Here is a 22362-nt window from a genome sequence, read left to right as displayed (position 1 = left end):
ATCGAGCACAGACTTAGAATTGAGACAAGGATAAGATCATAAATACCATAAAACTCTAGATAACATGAATATTAGTTATACTCGAATTCTAGTATTTGATTGAAATAAATTACATTTTCTAGAAAAAACAAATTGTCTATAAACTTCTTTATTTCTTTCCAAGTTATTAAAATATTTGGTCAAATAATATTTTTTTTTCTTTTTACTTGTGTGTTTGATAAATTTGGGAGTTTTAAACAAATGTTATCAATTAAATTGCTTTTATATAAACAAAATTCGTCTCACAGTTATATATTTCATAATACTAACCCAAGCCTTACTAACCCTTCCAATCAACCCAAGAACTAAAAGTTGTTTTTTCTTCTCATAATTGATATTACAAGGTAGCTATTAGGATCTTGAGAAAATAATATCTCAATTGTTAGCTTTTACCCTTAAATCGGGAAGTTTTTGTTTATTAAAAAACTAAACCATAGAAAATATTTTGGACTTCATAATAGAGTTTGATCCATTTTCAGTAATAAATCCACTTCATCCTTTTCAAACTAGAGACCTTGAAATCTCTTTGTTTAAATCCTAAATTCTAATGAATAATCTATCCCAAGAAACACTAATCAATATCTTTAAATAAATTTCTTCACATTCAAAATCATAAGTTATGAACATCAGAATCTTCAAGTTGAGAAAGCTCAAAAACCTTTTTGGATATATATAATAACATTAAAAATCCCATTATTGAGAAAGTAAGAGATAATTGATGTCGCATGTATGCAGCGTCACGGTAACCGTCCTTCGGATCAGGATTTGAGGTGTGGAAAGAATAAAAAATTCTTGTCCTTTCATTGCTTAAAAGTTTGGAGTCGTCATCTATTGTTTTAGTCATTAGAAGCCCCAATTAGTCTATAGAGTTTGGATAATGAGACTAATTGTGTATTGAAAATACAATATTACTCTTTATATTGTAAACCCTGGTTAGAATTTTTCCTGAGTTAGTAAAATACTAAAATTTAATCCAAAGATAAAATGAGTTAAATTAAATTAAAGAAATTTAATTAGACAAAAAATGTGAAATTGAATGAAATGAAATAATATTACTACACTAATTTTTTAAAAAGGAAAATTAGTGAGGACAAAATGAAATGCATGAGACAAAGTGGGCTAAATATGTGAAAAAAAAACAAAAATTTAAATTATAAATACTCCTTTCCACCCTTATAGCTCATAATTTACAAGATAAAAAAAACAGGGGTTAAGGTTCTTTGATTCTTATCCTTAATTTTTTATGAAATCACTTAGAAAAAACTAAATTAAAGTGATCAAAAGAGTTATTAAGTGATCAATAGAGAAATTCAGGTGGGTTAGAGAGTTTTAAAACTTCAAAGTTAGGGTTTTAGAAGGATTGAAGAAAAGGAGGAAAAAAAAAAGAGAACTTAGGTTATTCTTATATTCTTCACTTGAATTAGCATCCATTTAAGGTAACAAATTAATCTAAAGAGATTAATTTGGATGATTATGGGATATATAAAATGTTGAATGTATTAGTGTTATGTAAAAATTGAGTTATAAAAATTGGTTGTTTGAAATGTTGTTTTTGTGATTAAATGATGTTTATTGATGTAAGAAATGATAAGGTAAGGATTCAATTGAAATAATTGAAGAGAATAATTCTTCCACCTAACTGGCTAAGTTTCGGCATAGGTAAAAATTAATGGGGTTAGGATTATTTGATGTAATTGTCATAAAATTCGTATAAAATTATGTCAGTATTGGTATTTAATAAGTGAACAAGATGTAAATTTTTCAAATTAAAAAAGAAAGCTCACCATTGTTAACCATGAAATATTTGAACAAGTCTTGTTCAAATAGAGGGATTTTAAATGTTTAAATTAATAAGGAATTTATGTTTAAATGTGTTGTTTGAAGAATTTAAGAGGTTGATAATAGATTAATTATGAGAATTAGAAAGAAAATCCCCCTCACCATGAACAAAAGTTTTGGCCAACATTATATATAAAATAATTGGATTCATTATGTTGGGTTGATGTGTAAATTGATGTAGAGTTGTGTTGGTTTACAGGTGAAATGGCTTACTAATGGGTGAATTATAGAATTTTGAAGATATTTGATACCTTTTTCACCTATAAACTTGTTCGAGCAAAAGGGTTGTGTAGATAGCTTAAATTGATTAAATTTAATTCATGTTGAATCATGTTAGTTAGTTATTAAATGAATGAGTAATGTATGAATTGCAAAGAAATTGAGAAAAACACATGCATTCCTTAGAGAAGGAAGTTTCAGTGTGCTAAGTAAAAAGGGATAGGGTTTTTTTTTTTTTTATCTAATTGATGGTTAAATTATGTTTACATATGCTAAAAATAAAGGATAAAGTTTTGACAAAGTGTTAATTGTAATGAATATGAATGAAACCATATATACATTTTCCTTAATAGGTTCAACCAAGACTAAACAAATTGGGGGAATGAATTGTTGTATTAATTGTTATGGAATTTAAATATTAAAGTGTATGATTCATTATTTAATAATTGGGTGATGCATGGAATTTTAAGAAACTTTAAAGATTTCCTTTTCTTTCTTGTATAGGTTTGGCCATGAGAGAGTAAGGGGAATAATGGTTAGAATTAATTTAATTGGTGTAAAAATTGTGTTATAAGATGTTAAGTAGAATGTGTAATATTGTATAAATCATGTGTCAATTTGCTTAGAATTAATAAATGAAAATGTTTTTTCTTGAACGGTAGTTTCAACCTAAGTAGAATAAAGAAATAATGAATTTGTTTGACTAACTTGATGAGAAAACATTATTTAAAAGTGTTAATTGATGAGTTTATTTTAGGGTAAGGAATTTTATTGGAAATAAAATCTATACCTCTTTTATAAGGAATGTTTGGCCAATTTATATATATATATATATATATATATATATATATATATATATATATACATAGAACAAAGAATTTGAATTATGCAAAGAAAATATATGTAATGCTACCTCCATTAAGTAAAATGGTATGAAGCAAAATGGTATATTGAAGGATATGTTAATGAAAAGTACTGAAGCATGTAAAACTTTATATTTTTTTTATTATTAATTTGAGACTCGAACTTGAAATGAAAATTTAAATTGGATTCCCATAGTAATTGAATTGTATATGATGTGTTGTTGTTGTTGGTACAGAAAGGGTTGCATAATTCATTCAGCAATAGGGGATTTCTGTTTAAACACAAGTATTAGGTAGGTACTTTACACAACAACCATTTATTTTGTTCAAATTTTTTAATGTTGAATAATTACAATTTTTTTAAATATATTATGAATTTATATAAATTATGACATGAGAAATGAAAAGATGAAAAATTAACTAGTTTATCTTGAATGAGACTAATGATGTTAGCTTATCTGACGATCAGGATTTTATATTTGACTAGTTATCTTGAATGGAACTAGTGACATCAACTTGTATTACGATCAAAACTTATATTACCTTGAACGAGATTACCGGCATTAGTATAAATTTGTAATTCTTAAATATTAAATGTAAACACAGAAAGAGGTTATTTATTTATTATTGGCTTAATTTGCCTTTTAAATATTGAAAATACATGTTATATATAAATTTATAAATTTTAATATTAAAAATAAATTAATTTTTTTAAATTCATTCCAAGTTCTAATGAATATTTAGAGAATAGTTGTAAAATTCATTGATTGATTTTTATTAAAATACAATATTTTTATTTTACAAAAACATGAATGAAAATTATCTTACAATTTGGCTATATGTAATTTTAAACATAAATATGTTTTTTTAAAAAAGAATTTGTCTTTTTATTTTTTTAAATTGGTTTATTTAATACTAGAAAATTATTTTACATATAAGTTCATGGTCTTAAATATTAAACATAAAAGGTTTTAAAAAAGTATAAAAAATCCAAAATCAATTACAAAATGATCATCTAAAAATCAAAAAATAAAGCTGTGAAAAATGTGTTAAAAAATGTTTCCCAAAACACACTCTTATTAAAAAACAAAAAACAAAACACAATTTAAGAATTACTTTAAAAACGTGTTTACCAAACATGGCTTAGAAACCTAAAAATATAATTTTTTACTTTGATAAATTTTGGCTTAGCTAAACATGGTTTTAGATTCTAAAAGCTGTGGAGCGGCTTCTCAGCCTAACTCAAGACCTCTGCTAAAACCCAAGCCCGCATAAGGCATACTTTTTGCCCAAAACCAACGCAGGCCTTTTCCAATGGAAAAAAAGGGGCTTAAGGAACGCCGAATAGCACAGCCTTTCTTCTTTAAAACAAGTGACTTTGGAAAGCCTAATCCATAAACAAAAACTGAGAAAAACTTTTCCTGTTTAATAGATCAAACCCACCAGTTTGGATGAACGTTACCCAGCACCTTCTTATTTTTCTAATCATGAAAAACTTTGGCAAGTACCACTTACCATGACCTTTTCTCCTAGGCATCCACATGAACAAGCATCGATCCGTTTTAGGTCCTGAAGTTTTCAATCGCTTGGAATGGGAAAAATTGGTTGCTGTTGCGTTGGAGGAGCTCACGGTACTGTTGATGACGGGTGTGGAAGGTGCAGACAGTTGCGATACTGTAGCAATAATAAAGATTGGAACTTCTTCTTTTCAAATAGTTGCTAGACTTCTCCCTTGCATGCTCTTGTGTAGTGGTAGTGGAAGTTCTTGAAGAGTACATAATAGCGCGCAACGAGAGTGGACTAGTGTATTAAATTTCGAGACCCAAGCTCCTTCACCTTAAAACAGATGCCAACTTTAAGAAATCATGTCAATGTTGTATCGCAACGAAGGAAAGTGCGCTTTACTCGCTCACTTGGACTTACAAAATGTGCTTTTTAAAAGATGGAGTTTTCTCGAATCCAAAAAAAAAAAATATAGTATTAATTAGTATTATAGGTCGGGCTATTATCAAGAAAATGCTCGGGTCTGAGATGTAGGTGTAATGCTCTTTGTGATGGGAAAATGGTTAAAGGCTAAGTTATTTTATTGAAAGGTGGATGCTGGCCATGTGCTATGGGGAGGAGCTGTGGCTGATGAGATGATGGTGTTTCGGTGGTTAATGCTAAGGTTTGTAATCTTGCAATGGTTCGAGTGTTTGGAAAAGGGTGTAAAGGTTTTTTATTTTTTATTTTTTTAGGGTGAAAACCAGGGCTTGATATATGGAATAGCATGCAGTATGGTGATGCATGGTCCTCGATCCCCCCTCCTTCTTGTTAAGGTTTCATGGGGGTTTTGGTGGCCGGAGAGGATGATTCTAGAGGTTGGTAGCTGGTTGAACCTGGACCTTTGATGTTGGAGAGGAGATGACAGCCATCGATTAAAGATGAGGCTCCCTGCTTGTCCTGTTTTAAAGCTGGCAAGGCATGAACACCAGTTGTTTTTATTGTTTTGGCAGATCGATATGGCTGGTTGAGTAGTCATTTTGTTGTCTAGTGAGAGAGGCTTGGGGACAAAGGAAAAAAAATTGATTGTTAATGGATGTTGTGGAGGTGAATTTTGGGATGATGGTGACATAAATCTTGCAAGGTGATTATCCAACCATGTTTTTCGGGCTTACGAGAAAGAAGATGAATAGTCGTCACATGATAAGTGGTCTAGCCTTTATATTTTTTTTTCTTCCTCAGAATAAACCGAAACGGCGCTGTTTTGAGCCCAGATAAGGTTTTGTTTTGGTTACCCTATGTTAGTTAGGGTTTTAATCTTTTTATTGCAACCCTTAATCTTTTGAATCTTTTGCAAGTAAACTCTCAATTGATCTTTATTTTTAGGAATCGTTTTAATTTTACCCCTAGAATCTTTCAATTGGTCCCTCTAATTTCAGTGTCTTATGCAATATGTTCATTTGCCTTGAAACTCTTCAATTTTATCCCTAAATGGCCATTCAAACTCTTAATTCTTACAATGTCACCCTTGATCCAATCAATTTTGATCACTGAATGTACATGTCTTTAGCACTTTGGTTATTGATTTTGAATTTTTTCAATTAAATATTTAATTGGCCATCAAACTTTCTTTTCTTCGCAATGAAACCCATCACTAAACTAATTAAGTATTTTTAAAGTTTAATTAGGTCTGTGATCTTTTAATTATTACAAGTCGACCTGAATTAGACTTCCAAACTTAATTTTTTTAATTAAATTGTTAATTGAGTCAATTAAACTCATTAAAGTTTAATTAACTCTTTAAATTTTAGCCAAATTTTAATTAAACCTATGACTTCAATTGTAAGACGAAATTTTAAGGGTCTACAGCGACCAAATTAAGAAGGAGAACAGTGAGTCTACGATACTGGAATTTCTCTCTTGTAGAACCAGGAAAGTTAGTTGACTCACTGTGTCTCTGACTAACTCAACGTTTATGTCTCGACTACTTATGCAAACCATTGAAAGTATGCTCTCATCTCCACACTCCACTCATTTTCCTGTAAACATACTCCCTGTTAGAGAATTAGCTTATCTTTTTGCTTTCTCTAATGTACGATATCCCTTTGTCAGATCAACTTTTTGCTTTATATCAGCATTAATTATCTCGTGTAGAGTAAAACGATCAGAGATCACAGATCATGGCCACCTCTAGTGACGACAACAGAATAGAGTATGCTGAAGATGAGTCTTATCAGTCAAGAATGCATGACAAAAGATCATTCTCCCGGGAGGCAGTGAGTTCTGAACTTGAAGACATATTATCTAATATGGAGTTGTCCAGATCTAAGCGAATCCTAAGAGCCACCTGGGTTGAACTGAAAATCCTCTTTCCTCTAGCAGCACCAGCAATTGTGGTTTACATGCTCAATTATCTTGTTTCCATATCAACTCAAATGTTTTGTGGTCATCTTGGCAATCTTGAACTTGCTGCTGCCTCTCTTGGCAACATGGGTGTCCAAGGTTTTGTCTTTGGAATTATGGTATAGTCTCGAAAATTAAAGTTCCATGTAAATTAAAACAAATGTTAGCATCAATTGTGGTTTATACAACAGATGCATTCTGATCGTATGTGGATTACTTGTTCTTGTCCTAATATAAAATTCATTACAAAGCACGATCTGAATGCATCAATTATACTAGCTGTCTATTTCAAATAGTTTGTTTCTTTCTAAAAAAAAATTTTACATGCAGTTGGGAATGGGAAGTGCAGTGGAGACACTATGTGGGCAAGCCTATGGAGCAAACAAGTATGAAATGCTAGGCGCATATATGCAAAGATCGACGATTCTCCTCACTTTAACTGGGCTTGTACTTATGTTTATCTACATCTTTTGCAAGCCTATCTTACTTGGACTACACGAATCACCTGCCATTGCATCTGCAGCTGCACTTTTTGTCTATGGTCTAATTCCTCAAATCTTTGCTTATTCTTGCAATTTCCCAATACAAAAGTTCTTGCAAGCGCAAAGTGTAATTTTCCCTAGTACATGCATATCAGCTGCTGCTCTTGTGCTGCATCTAATACTATGTTGGGTTGTAATTTTCAAGCTTGGAGGGGGTTTGTTGGGTGCGGGACTGGTAACGAGTTTTTCATGGTGGGTTATAGTGGTGGCCCAGTTTGTTTACATTCTAGTAAGCACGAAGTTCAAGCACACATGGAGGGGATTTAGCGTACAGGCCTTCACTGGGTTATGGGATTTCTTCAAGTTGTCCCTTGCATCAGGTGTGATGCTATGCCTTGAGCTTTGGTACTACCAAATACTAACTTTGATCGCTGGATTGCTGAAAAATGCTGAAATTTCCTTGGACGCTCTGTCCATCTGGTAAGCAAGAATCTACTCCATGCATGTGCCTAGCTAGTTTGCACGAGATCATTCTTCGTGTGTGTTTGGAACGGTGAACTCGCTTACTTTCTCTTTTATTATCGTTCCCTTCTAAGATGTTTTAATGAATCTCGGATAATTTGAATGCAGCACGACGATAAATGGTTGGTGTATCATGATCTCAGTCGGTTTTCAGGCAGCTGCAAGGTTAGTTTTCGTATATAATTGAGGCTATATTATTTAATATTTGTTACAATTCTGATCTTCAAACCAAACAATATACTTATTAATTCATTTCTCAATTAGTTCTGAAATAAAATAAATTCTCAGTTAGATCCCCATCTTAATTAAGGTTTGATGGATAAAGAATCCAATAAAAAACAATTCTTCAAGAATTTTTTTTTATAATTATCTCAATTTAATAATTCAAGTTACTAGATTAAGAATAATAAAAGAATTGATATTATTTCCTGATATAGTTTTTAAATGAAATTGTGTTTAATTTTATTAATTTAATTAAGTAGAATGATAGGGGTGAGAGGTAGAGAACTCAGTTGGAAAGTCCTCTTTGTCAAAGATCACAGAGTCCCTTCAGCAGGGTTAGACCTTTCACAAGATAGCATCTCGTAAGAAGAGAGCCCTTCTCTCAAGAATTAATATCCATTTGTTGCGGATAAGATCCCTGGAGAGTGTTAGGACCGGGAGACAAAAAAAAATCATAATTGTTTTGTACTTGATTTAATTAGAAATAACTCACTCTTTAATTACAAAGGCTCAAAAATCATCCATGAAATAAAATATTTGAAATTGTGTTTTTTAGACAGCTAACAATTAACATAAATAACGACAATCAGTTTGTCTTTCCTTTTCTCTGTGGTTAATTACAGTGTGAGAGTAAGCAATGAGTTGGGTGCTGGACATCCCAGAGCAACATCATTTTCTATTGTAATAGTAAATTTATGCTCGCTGCTCATCTCTGTGATCTTGGCTGTTGCTGTGCTCTTACTGCGGCATGTCATAAGCTATGCCTTCACTAGCGGTACAGTAGTTGCCGATGCTGTTGCAGAGCTATCTCCTTTCCTCGCAGCCTCCATCGTGCTTAATGGAGTCCAACCTGTTTTATCTGGTAAGTAAATGGTGCCATGATTTACGTGGGATAATTATTGTACGCGTTCCTGCCCTTGCCTTGCGGACGGCTCTTTGTTGTCTTTTAGTGCTTTTCATTGTAAGGGTCTGCGGGCAATTTCAACCGCATCTGTACCTTCTCAACCACCATTTTTTGAAGACCATAGAGAGTAGAGGTTAGACAACACTTTCAGCCATTAAAGTTTTTTTGACTTTTTATTTCTTTGAAATCACATTTCAAAGGAGTGGCTGTTGGATGCGGATGGCAAGCATTTGTTGCTTATGTCAATGTTGCATGTTACTACATCGTTGGCATCCCGTTGGGTTGCGTTCTTGGCTTTGTATGCGACATGGGTACGAAGGTATGTACAGAACCGTAATGCATCGATGATATTCTCTCTCAACTTTTTATTTTGTTATTGGGATAATATATTTTTCTTATTATGGCACGTAGGGAATATGGACTGGGATGTTAGGAGGCACCATTGTGCAGACTATAGTCTTATTATGGGCTACAATTCGGACAAACTGGGGAAAAGAGGTAGACTACGTACATAGACACCCATATATTATTTCACCATAAATTTTGTAAATAATTCTAAAGGGTGGACTCATTAGTCAAATATATTTAATATTTTGAAGCTTAAATTCTGAAGCTAACACAGAGCGAAAAATCACATGTACGTAGATGTAGAGAATATGTTTTTAAAATCGTTTGAAGATTGATTGAATTTAAACGATATATAATTTTAAAAGTGTATATAATTGTGATTTGAGAGAAATTTAAGCTTCGGGTGTTTTTTTTTTTTTTTCCAGGTGGAGAAAGCTCAGAGTCGATTGGATAAGTGGGATGATAACAAGGAACCGCTTTTGAGGGAGTAAAAATGATATCGGAGCAACTTCAGCAGAAATTTTGTCTCGGATTTGGTAGCCATTTTCAACAGACAGCTAGCCTTATGAAGCAAGGGGTTGACCTTCTATCTTTGTTTTTTTTTTCTTTGAATAACTATTGGACTAAATGTAATAATGTTCAAAAGAATTGTGTTTGGAAGTAGTAGACTTCGTCAAGCCATTTTAGCCCAGCGCATGATTGAATGATATTTGGGTTAAATAATGGAGGATAAGATATTCGTTGTTCAATCCCAGAATCATCGTCAGTCTCATCCCTCCATTGTTTAAATGCTAAACCTTTTAATAAAAATATTAAATCTTAATCATGCATGGAGGCATTCCATGGATATTCCAAGCATTTAAAAAGAAACAAATGATCATGAGCTTGCCCCCACAATGATTATAACTATCGGAGTAGCATTTTTTTCATATTGTTTTTGACAATCTATAATCTTTTTATTTTTTTGGTATTTTAGAAAAGAAAAGGCTAGATGAGATTTCAGTTCCTGATTTATGTATTATAATTGTTTTAAAGAAATTCCTTTTACTGATTCATAGGTGCAAAAGTTTTTTTTTTTTTGTTCTTTATTTAAGTAAAATAGAAATGGATTCTTTTCCTTTGTTTTTTTATTTTATTTTTAATGAATAAATTTTGTTCCCTACCCTAATTAAATAAATATAAGCCTTGTTTTGTTAGAGGATCAGTCATCCGGCCATTCCATTCGCTTTCGGAGACCATATGTACTTTTTGCATGATATATCACAATGGAATCCCTTAAATTAACAATTTTGCAATTAAACCCCTATATGTCACGCCGTCAGATTAGTCAAGCAAATTTATTGAGAAAGAAAATATTCTATTAATATCAAATTGATATAATGAAGACAAATTACGATTTTTATGTCACTTAAATAAAAATATGAAAATTTAAACATATGAAAAGGAAATAGATCTGACAAAATCCTTGGTGAAACATTGGTGAAACATGATTTTTTAAAAATATTTAGTACGTCCTCTCAGATCTCTAAATTCCCCTTACCAAGATTACTTTTCTTTCAAATAATGTACACAAACAAGTTTCTTGCTATCATAAATTAATGGGGGTAATGCTCTGCACAACTAGGATCATGGAAGGAAGATTTTAATAGTCCAACATCATTAATAAACTGAAAAGCATAAGTTTATCTTAAGAGATAAAAAGTTTTGAATTTTTATATGGATGGTTTAGGGGGTATTTATACCTTTGAATCTTATCAGTTTTTGAAAAGATAATAACTAAAAAGTCTTTTGCTTTCTGTGATATTAATGGAAAAAAAAATATCATTTACATATCATTAATAAGATAGTAAGTATGATAGTTTCCTTAAAAGATCTTGTGTACATCTATGAGTATAGAAAAACCATTACATTAAATATAAAAGGCACATACAATTATTTAAGATGAAGAGGTCTTATAATACTTTAGATTTAGAGAATTGTTTAAGATCAAACATATAGTTTTAGATCCTGATAATGATTGAATTCAAATGTTTTGGATCTAACATATTTATTAGATTTTCACTAATTTACCAAGTCTAAATTTTTTGGGTTTGATAAGTTTGCGAAACTCATTATATTTTTATAATCTATTTTTATTTACAAAAATCCATAACAAAAATATGTTTAATTACTCATCAATATTGAACTACAAGGTTGGTTGGCAAATCTCCCAATTAAATAGGAAAAGAATCCTTCTTTATTTTGAACAAAACACGTCTCATTAAAGTTAGCCATGCACCTTATATTTATTCCTATCCCAACCTCTATAATACTTTCATGCAAGTACTGCCAACCCACCTCATGCCACCTTATATCCTATTTAAGCCATATTTAACACGGGCGTAATTTGGAACTTATTATCAGTCCAATTCATTTACCAGAAGCAGTAAGTATATTGACAACGGGAGAAAAATTAAATATTAGTAGTTGTTTTTTATGTTTATTTGGAATAAAGCTGATAAAAGGAAAAAAAAATCAAATTTGAGACTCAAAAAAATATATAAGAATATGTTCACCCGGCAAAGTGTTTATTTTCTCTTTTCTCCTTATATTTCTCTTTTAAAAGTAATTATGCCTAGTCGGAACACCATAAAATTTCTCATACTACACTATTTTGCTAAGCCTTTGTCCATGAATATATATATATATATATATATATATATATATGCATCAACCCCTTCTGAGACCCATATGCTCCTTTCTTTTTACACCTTAAATCTAGCTAAATGACCACCGCCAAAATGGACAGTAAGGAGTCTCGAGGTGAACTCCAAGAACCCCTTCTACTCTCATCCACAGAACCTGAAACCAATGATCATTATCATGAAGCGGACTCTAGACTTGAAAATGTTCTAAACGACACCAACTTAAGCTACTTCATGCGCCTCGGGTTGGCATCCTGGATCGAACTTAAACTCCTCTTCCGCTTGGCTGCACCAGCAGTTTTTGTTTACTTGATCAACAACTCCTTGTCCTTATCTACCAGAATCTTCTCCGGCCACCTTGGCAATCTTGAGTTTGCTGCTGTCTCTCTTGCCAATAGTGGTGTCCAACTCTTTGTCTATGGCCTCATGGTAATAAGCTAATATCAACTGCGAAACTCGAGGTTTTCTTACACAGGTAATCTTATTGGTTTGCTTTTGTGTCTTGATCTTGTAGCTAGGAATGGGGAGTGCTGTGGAAACTCTATGTGGTCAATCTTATGGAGCCCAAAGATTTGAAATGCTAGGCACATTTCTTCAAAGAGCAACCGTGGTGCTTACTCTAACAGGGATACCACTGGCTGCAGTATATGTTTTCGCAAAACCAATCTTGATCTTACTTGGTGAACCAACAACAGTAGCATCAGCAGCAGCTGTCTTTGTTTATGGTCTATTACCCCAGATTTTTGCTTATGCTGTGAATTTTCCAATACAAAAATTCCTTCAAGCACAAAGCATAGTGACCCCAAGTGCCATAATATCAGCAATTACACTTGTCTTTCACCTATTCTTAACCTGGCTTGCTGTGTACAAGTTAGGGTGGGGATTGATAGGAGCATCACTTGTTTTAAGCTTGTCATGGTGGATTATAGTGGCAGCTCAATTTTTATTTATAGTGATGAGTAGGCGGTGCAAGAAGACATGGACTGGCTTTACCAGCCAAGCTTTTAACGGGCTATGGGATTTCCTGAAATTGTCAACGGGATCAGCTATAATGCTTTGCTTGGAGACATGGTATTTTCAGATTTTAGTCTTGATTGCTGGCCTTCTCAAGAATCCTGAGCTTGCCTTGAACTCTCTTTCTGTGTGGTAAGGAATTGAAATTTGATTCCTTAAGCTTGACAAACCACTCATAATATTTGACTCGATCTAGACAAACCACTCATATAAAGATTTGAACTTTCTTCACTAATAATATTTGTCTTGCATATATAATGATTTTTTTCTTTAAAAATTACTTTTTTTTATGTTGCCATTCTCTAAACAATTAGCTAGATATTAATATATAATACTGATCTAGTGGTGGTAAGGGCTTGTTCCTTCTCTTTGTATCTGGGTTCGAATTTTACTGTGCACGTCTGTTATCCCGCGGTGCTTTATATGCTCACTGAATTTGCAGGATGTTCAGTGAACCATAGGATTAGTCTTGATATATGTAAGCTTGTCTGAATACCCACGTAAATCAATATATATATATATATATATATCACAGTACCGATGTTTCAAGCTAACAATTTCATTCAAAAAATTAAAAAACAAATATTCAGAAAAGCAAAAACATTTACACCTGAAAACTTTATGAGAGACAGGAATGTGGCTGGCAATACGCATGCATTTACTATTATTTATGGACCATTAATTATGGGCTAATAAGTGGTTGAACTAAGGGTACAAACACACGAGAAAATTTTTAAATTGTGATGTTCAGCTTCGAATCTACTCTAAATTAATAAAATAAAATTAATAATTACATTATACGTCTTTTGCAGTACGTCAATAACAGGGTTTTTGTTTATGATATCAGTCGGTTTCAATGCAGCTGCAAGGTTAGTAATTTTGTTTTATCTCCATTATTATGGTACATTAATTTAGAAGATTCCCCTTTCTCTCTAGACATAATAGCTCAATGTGAGTTCCCAACTTAACTCACAATAGTGAAACGATAAGGAATTAATTAGAAAGAAATCATATTTTTAATTTGAATCATACTGAAATGACGAATTCTCCTCTGTTATTTGACTTTTAAAAGTAGCTGTCCATTAAAGTGTCCATTAATTAGTATTAGCTCATTTTTTGTGGTCCTGGTTTGTTTCTAATTGCAAAAATATTCACATGAAATAAAAATACTTGAATCCTACTGAACAGTGTAAGAGTTAGCAATGAATTGGGAGCTGGAAATCACAAGGCAGCAGCATTTTCAGTTGCCATGGTTACTTTGGTTTCTTTTATAATCTCCCTGATAGAAGCTGGAGCTATTCTTGCTCTTCGCCATGTAATCAGCTATGTCTTCACCGGTGGTGAAACTGTGGCCAATGCAGTCTCAGAACTCTGCCCATTATTGGCTGTCACCCTCATACTTAATGGGGTTCAACCAGTCTTGTCAGGTAATAAAGCTCTTTAATTTAAAACTTTTCATGTTAATTTCTGTTTTTAATTAATTTCTTTATTTTAACTTTTCGAATGCCTAAAGCATCAAATGGTGTTACTACACTTATGATTATTAATCAAAATGAGCAGCGTTAATCATGCACACTGGACAAGAGGAAAAGTACAAAACCTCGTGATTAATAATTTCACATAGATCACGTATTAAACGGTGTAAAAAGGCTGTGCATGCAGTCCTTACAAATGGTTTCCTAAGGGATTGGTCGGACAAATGTTTTTTTTTTTTTGTTATCAAATCCGCATGCAAACAACTTATGATTTGTCCAGACATTATTATTCATTTCTTATATTAATTAATTAATCAAGAATCAGCAGCAGCTAATCAAATTGTCTTTAAATATTCATCATAAATTAGTCTCGACAACCTAGCACTTTGTTATCCTCTTCCTCTGTGATAATATTTAGAGAACATAATATTTTTGCCAAAATAAACAAATGGAAATGCATCATATTATATAAATAATTCACTAATATATTTTTTAGCACACATTGTTATGGTAACTTATGCATTGTGAAATGGGATGTGATGAAGGGGTGGCCGTTGGCTGTGGATGGCAAGCATTTGTTGCATATGTGAATGTGGGATGTTACTATGTGGTTGGAATTCCATTTGGATGTCTTGTAGGCTTTAAGTTTGATCTTGGAGTAAAGGTAATGAAACCTCTCTTTCTCTATAGCAGTTGTTGTGAGGTTAATTCGAATTCAAGTGATTGTAACTTTTTTCCTTATAATGTATATAGGTTTTGCTTCTGACGTGTAGTTAAAAAACCTATGAATCTTTCTATGGAAAAAAAAATACTATGCGCATAAACAAAATGAAATATAAGTTTTTAAGCAAATATTTGATCTTCGAGCACTACCTAAAAAAAGTATAATGTAATGCATATAGTAAAAAACAAAAAAGTTTGATTTTTTAAACTTTGAACTTTTCTATATAGGGAATATGGTCTGGGATGATCGGTGGAACACTATTGCAAACCCTAATCTTACTGTGGGTAACATTTCGAACAGATTGGAAGAAGGAGGTGAGTGATTTGATGAAAGTCTATTGTTATAAATTACAAAATCTCCTTGATATATATCGTTCGATGCTTGCACGGATACCGGATAAGGAAGGGGGGATTTATTTTCTTAGTAAACAAAACGAGTGCAAATATGACAATTCATGTAGAAAAACAACAAAAAATTAAGCAAAGTCTACATCAACACATGATTGTCATCACATCAGGCCAAGACAAATAAAACCATAGCCCACTAGATGCCCCTCCTGATCTGCCTTCTGTCGTTGAATTTAATGTCGATGATACAACGCGGTGCAGGAGTAGCTGCGGTGGGCTATAATCAAGCATTTAATTATGACAGAAAGAGGCTACATGTGCATTTGTTACATTGGTACAAGTGCATCCATCAGAATAGTCTGTAGAGTGGTTGTGGTTTCTCTTTCACATTAATTGATAACTACAATTAACAGAAATCAAAGTCATTAATTGACGTTCCTTAGTCGACTGGTTGATGTGAATCCAGCAACTTAATTTGACCAGCATGTGCATCGCATGGCTCTCAGAAATAATCATTTAATTTCTCTAGCTAGCCAGTGATGAAGCTCTTGATTCTATAGATGTTCCAATTTCAGGTGGAGAAGGCTAAGAGTCGTCTGCACAAATGGGAAGATAAGAGAGGAAACCAAGTCTAGGATAGCAATATTTGGTCCTTAGGACTGAACATTGGTGTGTATGGAGAACTAGAAGATTCGGAGGGGGAGGATGCAACTCTATGTAGCTATGCATGGCTGGCATCAACGTTCTCGTCCAAAAATCAATCCATTACTCTTAATAAACATTATGGCACCCTTCTTGCAGGAATGTCAGCCTATCAAGACTGCTATGAACAAAGATGCCATGATTTATTAATTTTAACTGCATTTATCTTGGCTAAGATAGATTTGCTTTATGATCCATTGTATTGGGAGGCTTGATATATGTTTATTAAATTTTATGTGCCATTAGACATAAAAGTTGACCAGATGATTAAGAAAGTACTCTCTCTTTTTTTTTTCTTAAAGCTAGCAAATTTCTCAGGATACACTCTTTTTCTCAGATTTTTTCCCTCTTTCCTTCCTTTTTTATTTTTTATGAAAGTTGAGGAAATTAATTAAGTTGGTCATCTAGTGAACCGGAAAATCAGCATAACAAATAAAAAAATAAAACAATAATTATAATAACATAAGAGCACTCCAAACTACTATGCACTTCCTATTTCCTAACAATCTATACTAGCTAGTAAATATGAAACTAGATTTGTAGGAATGAATACAAGATTCAACATTTTTTCTTCTTCTTTTCTTTTGCAAAGTATAATACAAAACCAACAGTCCACCTCAGTCTCAGACTACTTAACTTGCAACCCTTTACTAGAAGACCAATGTTGCATGATGGCAAAAAAATTATTGGCGACTGAATATACCATACCAAATCTCATTTTCGAGCAAAATCAAAGAACCATGCTTGTAAAATATGTAATTATCAATGTAATGGACTGTTTTTCAGGATGAATATTCAATCTGTTTCTTTTTCTCGTGGTTGATGTTGTCATCAAACAAAGTAAAACAACATCGATCTAACTTCAAGTCATTTGGTTTGTCTCTGTCCGTACAATCAACTATTGTACGGAGAGATTTCAGTATATATTTGCAGGTGTTGAAACATAAATATCTGTCAGCTTCTGTAAAGATATAAAAACAGTAATAATATTCTGATGTGAAACTTGGTATATATACATATAGATTTAACGTGCCTGTATATATCCACAGGAGTACTGAGAAGTTGTATTTCATTATATATCAAAGTAGAATTACATAATATATATTTATAATAAACCCTACCTAGTCATACAAAATGTATTAGTAACATTTGTCTATGAGCCACATAATAAAATATATCAACTTCTATATATCACTTACAGAATACAAGAGTATATTTATATAGTATGTACAGAGGAGATTTATTCTAGGTAGGTAATTACTGTCATACATAAATTTAGGCTAGAATTAACTGGTATTCCATAACCAGTGGATACCAAATAACGCATGGATGTCTCAAATGCCCATGAGTTATAAAATACCTTACTTGAGATTGCTTTTGTAAGAACATCTTCTGGTTGTTCTTTAGATTTTACAAAAGAAAATAGAACTATCTTAGATCAAGTTTTTCCTTAATAAAATGTCAGTTCACTTTTACATGTTTTGTTCGATCATGTTAAACTGAGTTTAATATAATCTCTATAGCTACTTTATTATTACAAAATAGATTCATTTTAAAACTGGATGAATAACTATTTTCTTCTAGTAGCCTCTTTAGCTAGAGAAGCTTACAAATTCCTTTAGCCATGCTTCTGAATTCAACCTCTGAAATAGACAGTGCAATCACTTTTGTTTCTTACTTTTTCAGGTAACTAGATTACCTTCAATGAAGGTGAAATATTCATATGTAGATTTTTTGTCAGTAGTATTTCCAACCCAGTCAGCATCCATGTACCCCTTGATGTTTTCATGATTATGTTTCTTGAACATGAGTCCTTTTCCAGGAGAAGACTTCAAGTATTGTAGAATTCAAAGCACGACATTCATGTGATAAATTTTTCCAATTGTTAGAAACATGTGATCAATTTTTAGCTAAATGATATTGCTCGGCCATTTAGCTAAAATCTTGACATTCATTTTAGTATTCGATCGAACCTCATTCTAACAATTGAGTGAGATATTGCTCGGCCATTTAGCTAAAATCTTCCACATAAATCAATCACCACTTCATGCACAAAATGCTGTCGTATATTTTTGACCTTGTGATCATTCGACAAGATCAAGCTTCGAAGGAGGATCCTCCACCAGAGATCAAATTATCGAGCAGAAATAATCTTTAACACAATATTATATATTGCAAGTCAAAGGATATGAGAGCAGTACGCATCAAAACGCTCTGTTTTTCTCTTAATTTTGCTTGACCACAGCACTGGATCAAAATTTTCAGTAACGAGTCCTGCTGTTGAGTTTTCTCTTTCAACCATCGTTCAGAGTTTTCTCCTTCAACCATCTCTCACCAGCAGGAAGTGATTAATCATTCAACCGATAATCTGCAATACGACTTGGAGGATCTTCTCTTGCTTTCTCTCTAGCCTCTTCTTCTTTATATCGATTTTCATTAGGATCAATATTCAGTACTTGTCAGTTGTTTCCATAACACGATAAATTATGGTGAATCTCAAAGGTAATACTAGTCTAAGTACCTTTCTGATTCATCTGCTCCATCTTCGTAAAATCACTCCTCTGACTTTTGAAGATTATAGAGATCCCATGCCTCTGTAACTCAGTCACAAAGCTCTGGTATTTCTTGTTACCGAGTTAAGCCAAGATGCAACTCAGGAAGGGGGGAAAGGGTGAATTATACTCTAAAGGCTCAAAACCAGTTCAAATCCATTACGACCTAAGAAAGCACATATAAGAATAAAGAATCAACGAAAGAAAAGAGCATGGTTTAAAACAAAGATTTTCCTCATAACATACTTTTTCTTCAATGTCCTGTGAAATAGAGTTAGAGAAACAAATGACGACAAACACAAACAAGCAAAGCGATTTCCGCACGAGTGGATAAAGAGTGTGACATGATGTGTCAAGCAGGTGGCCATCACACCACAATCAATGGCAGGAAAAATGCATAAAACATTGACCATATTAGCTGTTAGCCTGATCTTATCACGAGGCCCTAACTGATCACCCCAACCTGTTAATAGAGAGAAGCCGTGCGTGCTCCTAGTAGTGCCTTCATGAACCCGACACCAATTTTTAAGGGTTTTTTTTAAAAAAAAAATATTTCATGAAAAAGCATATATATAGAGGGAGTTTATTTTTCTTAGTTATTGCAATCAATTAAAGTTATTTCAAACTACATCCGGCTTGAAAAAGCATTATTTTTTATGCCTTTTCAAATCAAACATAGTTTGAACCCGTGTAGATACATGCATAGCCTAAATTCTAGGCAAAGATACAATTAGTGAGGGTGTGGATAGAACAGATATTTTGAAAAATAAATGGGGATCGATCAGGCTTCATAAATCAGAAATAAGAAGGGGGGCAAACGTTTTTCTATTGCAAAATACTAGTTATTTGTCCCGTATTTTATCACGGGTCATATTTTTTTTTCTACAAAAAAAATTGTAAACACAAACTATTTCAACGTATTTTTGCACTAAAAAATATTTAAGTAAAAATAAAATAGCTTATACATAAATAAATAATTAAATTGATGAAGGATAAAATAAAAAAATATATATTCAATTCTATAAATTAATTAAAAAAAATTAAAAAAAATTAATTAAAATAACATGAATTAAATTTTTTAAAAAAATTGCAGAGTTGATGTGAAATACTTTGAAGGTAAACACGGAATTCAAAAAAGAAACAACTATTGTCAAACCACTCTTAATTAAGTCATATGCACTGCCTAGAAAGGCTTATCCTGCCATTGCAAATTGAAAAACATCAAAAAAACTTGTTTTTCACCTCCTTGAATCAGTACACACGCCACCCGAATCTTCGATGGAGTGACTCACTTATTAAACATGCTAGCGGCCTTTTCTTTTATTTTTTTATTAATTAAATTATTAAATGACTTTTGAAACCATATAAGTATCTTCAAAAACACCAATATAAAATAACTAATATGCCCTTCAAATTAAATCTAAGAATTCTTTGTTTTAAGGGTAATAAAATAATCAAACTGTGCTTAGCAAAAGAAATTATAGGAAAAACCCCTAGGCCAAATGTTTTTTTTTTCTAATGGTTAACTATTTAAAAAATTATAAATAAATTGAGATACTCCGAAAAAAATTCTAAAATAATAAGTAAATCGTATGAAAAGACTTTTTTACTCTTTAGGACCAATTCTTTGTTTTTCCAGTGAAGAGCAAAATCATAATTTAACTATATAAGGGTAAGTGTACGGTTAATATAATATAATATAATATATAATTAATTGTGCCACCTGGATCATATGGGTTGGTGTTGTTAGGCTGATGATGCCCCAGCTGCCAACTATCTAAGCCAATCAATTAAAAGGAGTGTTAAGGGACAGTACGGCAGAAAGGGGAAACTTCCTAAAGTATTTGGGTTGCCACTATCTTCGAAAGGCATTAAGTAAGTTGGTCTTTGGTATCCTAGTTAAAATTGTATTTTTAAAAAGTTTTTAATTTTTTCATTTTAAAATTAACTTTATTATATTTTAAAATTGTTTTAATATTAATATCAAAAATAGTTTTTAAAATTAAACTTTTTATTTTATTTTAATATATTTTTAAATATAAAATACTTTAAACTAAAATCATTACCACATCCTCATATCCTCGTAAATATATCAGTGTTGGCCAGTATCGGTACATGCATTCATGTCGTGGAGGGGTATAAAACCTCTTAATTAAACTAATCAAATTATAGAAGATGTGTCAATGAGATTTGCCAGGCTGCAAGATCTTTGACGTTCTCCACATGACATGGGATTATTTGGTTGGTCAAAAATACATGGGGTTAATTGGATCTTAAAGAAAGAAAATGGAACTTATCCAATGATCAATTACAAGACTGTTGGGAGAACATGGAACAGGCATTTACCTTTCGAGGGATCTGATGTCTCAAGCAAAGTAGAGATTGTGCTAGATAATTAGTCCAATAGCAAGGCTAAATCCTTTGTCGATCAGATGACTGGAATCACCAGAAATCCTTCATTTAGATACAAACATGCAATGATAACATATAAAGGCTATAACGATGATTCTAACCATCATATTGCTTTTCAATAGTACCGTCCTCTGACAAGCAAAAAGAAGACTAGAACCAAAAAACTTGAAACCTAATTTCGAGCCTTCAAGGCCAACATGGGAGGAAGACTAGCAATGGCCTCTCCATTGCCAAACAAGCGCTTCCAATGACTAGTAACTTGCCCATACACTCTAACTCTCGCGGCAGATATAGACAACAACTTGCCCTTCCCCAACTTCTTTAGTTTCTTGCCAATCTTTATCTTTAACCTACACAATCTGATCCTCAAAAAAGATGGCCTTCTTCTAGGAGAATCTGCTTGTTGTAGTGCCTTGTAGATCAAGAACTGTGCTCTTCTATGCATTACCTCTTCTGGGTCTTCTTTATCCAATTTTGAGTAGCCATGTGATGATCTTCTCGCTAGAGTACTCATTCTTTGTAAGGAAAAGCAATATAATTTTCGCACAAGTTGAAGTAAGATACGTTAGAGGAGAAGTATATTTATAGTGTGTAGAAAAGAATTGGTAATTGGAGTAGTATGTTTCTATGTGGGGCAAGATGGATGTGGTCATACGGTGATGAAGCGGTGCATGTGCACTCATGCTTGGTATAAAAATAATGGGAAAGTTGCCCCGTTGAGATGGCCTTACATCATGGTTTGAAGACCACCACTGCCACTTTAGTTTGTCTGTTTGTGTAGCCCTTATGACAAGTTTTCAATGCAGGCTGCTGCCAAAATTAATATTAATGGTTCAGGCCAGCATGAACAATTAATATTGTAGCCAACAGGAGCAAGTGATGAGTAAGTAACGAAATTGAGGATTAATGTATTGTATTTGTGGATGGAAACTAGGGGAGTATCATACATGGATTAAGTGATTTAATCTATTGATATTTGGATAAGATTGTTGAAGGGGAAAAGGTGGCGGCTAATTAAGCAAGCAGGATTACATCATTATGATAGGCATGTGGCTGATTTAATGTGCTGGAGAGACCATGAATTTGATAAATACATGGATAAACTAGCAGGGGACAGTTAATCTCCCTT

General features: G+C 32.6%; 3 protein-coding genes across 5 annotated transcripts; 2 read left to right on the top strand and 1 right to left on the bottom strand.

Moving 5' to 3' along the window:
* Positions 1 to 6282: 6282 nt before the first annotated feature.
* LOC133702692 (protein DETOXIFICATION 40-like) lies at positions 6283 to 10072 on the top strand. Of its 2 annotated transcripts, none has more exons than XM_062127019.1 (8): positions 6283 to 6448; positions 6597 to 6964; positions 7176 to 7807; positions 7958 to 8014; positions 8695 to 8933; positions 9176 to 9294; positions 9387 to 9473; positions 9749 to 10072. In XM_062127019.1, the coding sequence occupies exons 2-8, from the start codon at positions 6623 to 6625 to the stop codon at positions 9812 to 9814; spliced, it is 1542 nt and encodes a 513-aa protein (XP_061983003.1). In that variant the 5' UTR covers positions 6283 to 6448; positions 6597 to 6622; the 3' UTR covers positions 9815 to 10072. The 2 variants fall into 2 exon arrangements, with proteins under 2 accessions (XP_061983003.1, XP_061983002.1); XM_062127018.1 differs by having other exon boundaries at positions 6285 to 6448; positions 6555 to 6964.
* A 1956-nt stretch (positions 10073 to 12028) lies between these two features.
* On the top strand, positions 12029 to 16544 carry LOC133703020 (protein DETOXIFICATION 36-like). Of its 2 annotated transcripts, XM_062127406.1 has the most exons (7): positions 12031 to 12436; positions 12522 to 13153; positions 13834 to 13890; positions 14210 to 14448; positions 15042 to 15160; positions 15448 to 15534; positions 16143 to 16544. In XM_062127406.1, exons 1-7 carry the CDS (start codon positions 12089 to 12091, stop codon positions 16200 to 16202), a joined length of 1542 nt encoding a protein of 513 aa, XP_061983390.1. In that variant the 5' UTR covers positions 12031 to 12088; the 3' UTR covers positions 16203 to 16544. The 2 variants fall into 2 exon arrangements, with proteins under 2 accessions (XP_061983391.1, XP_061983390.1); XM_062127407.1 differs by lacking the exon at positions 15448 to 15534 and having other exon boundaries at positions 12029 to 12436.
* Positions 16545 to 21405: 4861 nt separating this feature from the next.
* Positions 21406 to 21747, bottom strand: LOC133703560 (uncharacterized). Its single transcript, XM_062128160.1, has one exon. It carries the CDS (start codon positions 21745 to 21747, stop codon positions 21406 to 21408), a length of 342 nt encoding a protein of 113 aa, XP_061984144.1.
* Positions 21748 to 22362: the final 615 nt, after the last annotated feature.

Source organism: Populus nigra, chromosome 9, assembly GCF_951802175.1.
Source record: "Populus nigra chromosome 9, ddPopNigr1.1, whole genome shotgun sequence".
NCBI lineage: Eukaryota > Viridiplantae > Streptophyta > Magnoliopsida > Malpighiales > Salicaceae > Populus > Populus nigra.
This window is presented reverse-complemented; position numbering and strand designations above follow the sequence as displayed.